Raw genomic sequence first — 7,688 nt, 5'->3', positions numbered from 1 at the left:
GTAGAGAACCGGAAGCCGTTCGGGGCTGGTGGCATCATTCGAAGTGACTCTGCGCCCGCTGTATGACCATCCAGCAACCTCTGAATCGACGCCGGGGTTGTTTCCTGCTGATGTTAAGTTCAAGGTCCAACTACGACTTTCGTTGCCTCTTATCATGGTGTGGAAAACCTGCTCAAAGGTTGGTGTGGCAGATTTCCTTCTCGTTATCTGCTCAATCCATCTCAAAAGCACGCAGCCCTGAGTCCGGAAGCAGTAAACAACGGATCTTGGATAAGAGCAAGCCCTCGCAGAGGCGGCTTGGGTATGTACGTGCACAAGGGTTTGTGTGTGGCGCCGAGGGTCACGATTTGGTTTGGAATGGTAGCTAGAGTGGCCTGATGATTGCTCTCCAGGGACAGTGGCAGGTTCAACTGTTTTCAGTCTGAGATCGATTGAGGTGGGGTAGGGGGAGCTGCACCACGGTGACGTCGAGACATGGTGGGCTGATCTAGTGGGCAGAATGCGGAAACCGACATGGACTTGACTGGATTCACGACTCCAGATGTGGTCAGATGAAATTAAGTCCCCTCTATTGAATCTACACACTAGGATCTTGCGCTAGTAGGTCCATGGTACTGAGGTAGAGATCCCTGGAACTCGTAGTTGCTTGGACATGAAGGTTGTTTTCAATCGCATTCAACCACAACTCCCAGCGAAGATTGGGCAAGGGCTCCGTCCACCCGTGAGCTGGCTGTAGCATGCGGGATAGTCGGAGGGCTATTGGCGCAAAGTGAACATCGACCATTGAAAGCGCGTCACCAAGAAAGAACGGGCCCTGCTCTCGACGTTAGCAGGTCTTACTACGTGCCCCATCCTGAGCCAGCCACACGACATGACAAGCATTGTCTTACCTGCTCGTCTGCGGCAAGCACCAGTTCTGTGATGTGTCGCTGTAATTGTTCAATGCATATTGGGCGAAGCGTCTCATCGACGTTCCTCAGGACTTTGAAGAACGAGGGCACGATCATGGTGTTGATCTATAGACTGTGTCAATTGAGTCCACAGGGAAACAAACACATGTATGAAATCGACAACTAGGGCACGAACATGATCAATCCAAACCCGGCAATTCGCCTTGAGACGAGCGTCTGGTGGGAAGAGGGAATTTGCTGTTCGGCATCTTCCAACTGCGACGCATGTCAGTCCTGCTGAACGTTTGGCACTTTTCTTGGAACGCAGAACATCTTACATATTCGAGAATCACCGTGCTTCCTGAGCAAGCCCAATCCCCTTGCTTGATGGCAGGCAGAGTGCCCCCTGGGGTTGGCTTCGAGAAGTTGCCTCGGCAGTGGTGTGCGGGAGGGGTCAACTTCAACGTACTGGTACGGCAACTTCTTCGCCTCCAAAGCTATCCAGACTCGCTGCGCAAATGGGCTGTGGCAAGGTCGTTTAGTTCGACGGATGTCACCAATTATAGATCAGTATAAACGTTGAAAGAGGACGTACCAATAACATGCTGCAAAGAACTTTGTGTCACAATCTTTTGAGTGCTTCCTGATTGTCGCTGCAGCTGCTTCAGAGGCTTTCCTAGAAGTTTGTATCTATGATTATGTTAGTCCTCCACGATCAGTATCAAATTAGACCAATATACACGTTATACCTTTTTGGCCGCTTGCTCTTGCTTCGCCAGGAAACGCAGCACGCTGTTTTTCTTGACCTCGTCACTCCTGGCCAAGGTGTGGCGATGCGGTCCAGCTATGCCACTGCCGCTCAAGTGTCCGTTGACGCGCTGTATAGTGTAGAACTTCTGCCCATCTCTGCCTACGTCCGTTGGCACATCGTTGGCTTCAGCTGGGAGAACACGAAAGCGACGGTCGCTGCCGCTGCTGAGAGCGCTCTGCGGCATGTTGACAGGCGTGTACGTCCCGTCATCAAGATCGTGCAGCGTGGCGCCGGGGAAGTACTCGGTGATCTTGATCTTCACATCACACTGATTCAGTTCGCGAACAGCACGCTTCCGCTTCTTTTTGTTCGGGTCATCAGACTTAGGTGTTCCCGGTGGCCGCCCCTTGAGCCTGCAGTCATAGTAGTGAGAGACGAATGGCTTCCGCTTATACTTTTGCGAGCTGCGATGAGAGTAGACATTGTCAACATGCGGAAAATACGTGTTGTATCTGGTAAATGTCAAGGTCAGAATCGAAAGGAAATGGCTAGGGAGTGTTCGTGATCAAATACTGCTCGTTGGTCAAGACTATGACACCGTCCGCATCGAACAAGCGCTGTCTCCATTCTTGCAGCTCAGGAGGATCCAAAACATAGGTTGTAGCGTCTTCGGGCTGTACGCTCTGTGACGGTACATGGCCTGGTACGGCAGCAGGAATCCCGCTTGACGCGAGACGAGGGTCAAGTTGAGGGCCGAAGGGCGGTGGCAAAGCCTCAAAATGAGGAGGTTGGCCCGCTGCGGTCTGCACAGGAAGCGCTTGTCCCTGTGTTGAGTGAACGGCTTGCCCTGGTTCGTCGCGACTATTCATCAGATGCCGCACGTGGGCCTCTGACACTGGGGGAGAAGTCGCGACTGGGACATCGGGCGAGGCACAGTTGGTTGCGTGAGACAGTTCCTGGTGAAAGACATCTCCGTGGAGCGCCGCCTGGTAATGTGACATGATCGGAGGTCCACCGTTCCCCAAGTCAAACGGCGGCGGCCCGGAATCAGGCATGACTATCGAACACAGCTGGTGAATACAATCAGGAATTCGTGGGCCGGTTTGACTGATGTTGCTGCTTTATCGAGTAGTAAACGGATCGTGGTTGATTGAGCTCAGGGGAGTTGAGCAGCGGTCCATGTGTTCAAAAGAAGCGACTCTTTCTGGACTCAAAAATCGGCTAGTAGGGCATTTGTGGATTGATGCATACGGGTGGTATTACATTGCTAGCATCGCAAAGGACCAAACAGCCATATCAACGCTCTCCAAGGCACCAAATCAGTTCATCAACTCAAGTTTTGCAGGATTGAATTGATCTCGATTAAAGCCACCAACGCCGACCAACCAAGCCATCGAATACCCCGTCATCCATCCTGCTCCCCCGTGAACCCTCGATACTGAGTGGAAATTAGTCGTACATTGGCACGTGTCATGCCTTCGTCAAGAAATACCTCCCCGAACTCCTCATTCTGCTGTAGATTCACATTTCACATCGTCATGGGGACGGCGACCAGCTAGGCTCCCGAATCCCACGATGACAGATCCATCGCGTCCATCGGTCCCATATTCATGAGCGATCGTAGCACCCCTTCGCTCATTGGGGTCATGCCTGTCTGACCTGGCATGCCCGGCCACCCGTTGGACGCCATGCCATAGGCATCCACAGGGCTGTCACCCATCTGGAACCTGGCCCCGGGTGTCATCCCTGTAGGACCCAGGTTGAACCCTCGTGAGTCGGCGAAGAAGCCAGCAGTGGTGGATTCGCCGTTCACCCCAATATTAGCGCTTGGGTTGTTAGAGGCTGGACTGGCGTCGAACGAGTTTCTGCTGGATCCTTCCATGCCAACTGATGCGGTCGGCCCACTTCGATGTTCAGAGGCTGAGCTTGAGTTGGGTGTCGGCCGATTAGACTGATCGCCATCTGGCGAGCCCATCGTGTTGTCGCCGCTGCTTTCGCTCTGTCCGAACCCAGCAACTGTACCGTTTCGCGAGCCCCCCAACGAACCTGACCCCGGCGTCAGGACCATGCCCTGCAAAGGCACGCGGGAGGCACCTCCTTCTTGAGCGAATCCGGCGTCTGGACCAAGCCAGCGCTGGCCGGAGAAGCCGGACGAGTCCGAAATAGTTCTGCTCACAGGCTGAGTGCCCGAAATCGGTTCGACAATGCCAGGGGCGGTGACTGGAACGGCATCATCGCCATTCGTGTAGTTGCAATCATTCCTGTAGGCCAGAATTCCTGAAGCACCTTCTTCATCACATCGCTTTCCCGCGGCGGTGGCATCCGGCTAAAGCACGCGGCAATGTCAGTCAACGGCATCAAGGGCCATGCGAAGGTGAGGGAAAAACGTACACTGTCGCCGCTTCGTGGGAATGCGGCTCTCAGCTTCGGAATTCTCATCCCCAAAGCTTCGAGATCGACATCAAGTTGTACTAAGAATGACTCCGTAAGGGGGTTCCTACGCTTCAGAGCATTCATGGCTGACAACAGAAAACGCAATGAATCTGCCGTCTGACTGTCATCAGGTCGACTCTTGAGATATTGCACGAACACCCTCGCAGCCACGTAAAGGCAGAACGCAATAAAAGGATTCATCTGTAGGCTTGTTAGAGGACCTTGCCGTAAGGTAACGGTGTCAGACAAGACTTACGCAGCTTAGATCCATGTGCGATATCATCCTCATGATACTCGCAATCTCGTTGGCAGCGGTAATGCAGCGCACTTTGCTTTCGGCACTCACTGATGCCGGTAGCTTGTTTTTATCGGCTTTGAAAATAGCCGCCTGATGGAGGCATATCGTCGAGGTGTGGATGCTCATATTGGTAAAAACAATGTTGGGGTTGCTGAGGCCGGACGGCAGCTTGATGTGAGGCGGCAGGCAGAGCGATGTGTTGAGAATAATGTTGTCCATGGCCCTGTGGCGTTTCCAGAACTCGCCGTTGAGGTCGTTGTCTCGGTCGTCGACGTCGGGTCTGTGAAGATGGATAAGATTACGGCCGAAGAGACAGGCCATGAGCACAATTCCGCCGAAAGATGAGAGTTTGCTTGCTCCTGCAGGACTCATGCTGTCTTGGAGCGATTGCGTCTGCTCAGGCCTACTCATATCGAACGCTTCGTCCGAGGATGGCAGGTTCGTCATGATGTCCTTCTCGTCGATGGTCATGGGCCAGCCAGTGCCGATGCTCGCATACCGATCCTCGCAGAATGCCATCCAGAACGTGCGCCGCCGCTCTTCGCGCTCGGTCCAATCGCGCGGGGGTGGAAGGCATTGCTTGACGTCGAGGCCCGCCCCATCTAAGCGGTGAAGTCCAATCCTAGATGACGTTAGTGACTCCGCTCCGCGACCACATATCCAGCATGCTGTCGCTACTCACATTTGACACAAGCGGACTGCCGCCCCCGTATTCATCCATGCTCTTGGGAAATACATCATCTTGAATTCATATGAAGCCAACAAAACATGAGTTTGTGCATGGGCGACAGATATCATGTGCTCTCCGTAGCCTTTAATGTAGTCACCTTCCACGTACTTGCGTGCACGTTGATAGAACAAGTCCTTCAAATCAATGTACTTGTCTGTTATGGAACAAGCCAAGGTCCAGATTGCGTATCGGAGTGCAACGGGCGGTCGTTGATTTGGGGCTCTTGAAGCACAGTCATTAGCTCAAAACGATTACGGGAGGCAAAGTTCATACTTACAGGTTCATGGCCGCCAGATACCTGTACTTGTGAATCATTGGCATGGAAGGGTGAACCTTCTCAAAGTAGATCTGATGCCTGCGTAGGTGCTACTGTTAGCTGCGTCACATGCCAAGCATTGAGTTGAGGGCGAACAAACAGCTCATCGATGGTCTCCTGTGGTGGCAGGGGCTCCTCCAGACCAAGTCCAATCATTTCCCATGGGAAGTTCGTATTATTCAGGTTGCCCATTCCGATCGGCATGCTGGGGTTTAAGCCGGGGTTCATGCTCGTGTTGAAGTTGAAATCGTCCATGGGAGGCCCAGGTTGAGGCGACTCGCCCGCAAACTGCCAGCGGTCCATGTCGCGGTCGCCTGGAAGAGTGAGCGTGGCATTCTGGCCGCTGAAGCCACCACCGGCGGCGGCAACGGCTGGCAGCTGGACGCGGGTAGCTGATGCGGTGTCAAGGTTCAGAGGCGCGGCCGCATTGGTCTCGGCACCTGTTGCCGAGTCTTTGGTTTTGTTGAGGAGGGTTTCGACCTGTTCTGCAGATAGAAGCACACGATCAGTAGGCGCGACCATGGGCGCAACGCCAGGACAGCGAGGGGGTTAACGCTCACTGAGACGCTCCTCCAAAGCCTTGACATAGCCCGCTTGGGGCCGCTCTTTCGGCGCACTTCGTCGTATGCGCACGAGTGGCCTAGCCTGGTGCATGTGCTGCAGCTGGGTTTGATGCCGTCGCATTTCAATTTCCTTTTGCGACAGATCATGCAGGCCAGGCGCTTTGGTTTGGGTATGCTTCTGTTGTCGGCAGTGTCTAGCTCTGCATTGGGAGACACGGCTCGATGACGAGACGGAATGCCGCCGCCATCTTGTTCGGTTGATGTCGTCGGCGATGGGGGAGACATGGCAAGGCTGGATAATCGGGCCCGCGGGAGAGAGGATGGACCGCAGCCACAGCCGGGTCACTGTTCGCGATATTTTGAGTTCCCAAGTCGCGGCAGTTGGTGGTGGGTGATGTGGAGGTTCGACGGGGCTGTAGAGAGTTGGGCGGTCGGGCGGTTTGGCAATCGGGCAGTGGGTGATGAGGGCCTGCGAAGAGGCCAGTCACTGTCATGCCAGGGGCCTTGTTCGCGATCTGTTTTTGGACAAAGGGAGCGATTCTAGTTCGTCGTATGTTGTCCGGGTAGGTGATCTATCGTGCAACGCAGATGTTATCGGATCGCTCAATTGAAGTTCTGTCTCAAGGCGAAGATGGCCGGCCCGCCTGAAAATCGGGGGGGGGGGGGGGTAATAGTGGAAAGGTTGTTGATAAGACGGATGCGCTGAGCAGTCAGCTCGCCTTACAAGTATCTGCGACTCAACTTCACGTGGCGAGTGTCAAGCCTATCAGCAAGCCCCATTCCCGGCGAATCTTAGTGAACCGTCTACCTAGCAAGTTTGTAGTGAAGGGCCTGCCTAGGTGGCCTAGGTGTCTAGACATCTGAAAGAAGAACATGTAGTGGGTACCTACAGTCTCGCTCGGCAGCCGAGTGGACCAGGGGATCACGCCAGACAAGGACCCCTTTTCTGGTGGGCGACATGCGATCCCCAACGCCTCTTCTTACCTGTGCCTGTCCCCCGCCCTCAGAGGACTTTTTTTGAGAGAGCGTGCAAGCCGGGTGCGGACAGGTAATGAACAAATTTGCGCCCATGTCATAAGTATTGGAGTTGCTTCATGCACCGTACAAACCAGTACCGCGTGTACTTCACGTACAAATGGCTGTTCACATGGGCAGGGCGCAGCGCAGCCACACACCTTCATTGCTACTGCTTCCCACAATTTCCCTACAGGGATGAGGTCAATCCAGCACATATCGACTCGGCCCATCGATCCATTGCCGCCCCCGCACTTGCTGCGCACAGCGATGCAACAGCGCATCGTCTTCTGCCAGGCAGCTATGGCGTTGCGTAAGTCCTGCACAGGGTACAGCTCTACACTCGCGCGACCGACCATGTGCCTGCCAGGCGATGCCAGACGACGCACATGCTTTGGCTCTAGGCAGCAAATTTGCACCTCGCAATCGTCATCTCTCAAAAGTTGTACAAGGCTGGTTCCTCTGCGCAGATGCTTCAAGGTCTGATAGGAAGCTCGATACAAGCATTGCCAAGGCTGAGTAATCTGGTGCCCCAATTGCCATTCACAAGCCACTTCAAATGGCGATCCAGGAAAGGCACAACTTTACCCCTCCTTCGCGAACTGTCGGTCTGAAGTATGCCCGCGCTGACTGACACGCACCTCGGCCCCCAGCTCTCGGGTCCTTCCTTTCCGGGACAAAACTGACATGTGT

At 54.2% G+C, this 7,688-nt stretch overlaps 2 protein-coding genes across 2 annotated transcripts; both read right to left on the bottom strand.

Annotated features, from left to right (window-relative positions):
* Positions 1-555: 555 nt before the first annotated feature.
* Positions 556-2,696, bottom strand: VDBG_05115 (conserved hypothetical protein; the record flags this gene model as incomplete). The annotated part of the gene is made up of 6 exons (XM_003003956.1): positions 556-1,016; positions 1,087-1,166; positions 1,229-1,413; positions 1,486-1,580; positions 1,640-2,153; positions 2,215-2,696. The coding sequence occupies 6 exons, from the start codon at positions 2,694-2,696 to the stop codon at positions 840-842; spliced, it is 1,533 nt and encodes a 510-aa protein (XP_003004002.1).
* Positions 2,697-3,196: 500 nt separating this feature from the next.
* On the bottom strand, positions 3,197-6,102 carry VDBG_05114 (binuclear zinc transcription factor; the record flags this gene model as incomplete). The annotated part of the gene is made up of 7 exons (XM_003003955.1): positions 3,197-3,967; positions 4,033-4,275; positions 4,331-4,994; positions 5,109-5,324; positions 5,380-5,457; positions 5,519-5,903; positions 5,979-6,102. The coding sequence occupies 7 exons, from the start codon at positions 6,100-6,102 to the stop codon at positions 3,197-3,199; spliced, it is 2,481 nt and encodes an 826-aa protein (XP_003004001.1).
* Between the last annotated feature and the right edge of the window lie 1,586 nt (positions 6,103-7,688).

The sequence above is a fragment of the Verticillium alfalfae genome, genomic scaffold, assembly GCF_000150825.1.
Source record: "Verticillium alfalfae VaMs.102 supercont1.6 genomic scaffold, whole genome shotgun sequence".
Lineage (NCBI taxonomy): Eukaryota > Fungi > Ascomycota > Sordariomycetes > Glomerellales > Plectosphaerellaceae > Verticillium > Verticillium alfalfae.
The sequence above is the reverse complement of the archived record's forward strand: the minus strand, read 5'-3'. Positions and strand labels throughout refer to the sequence as shown.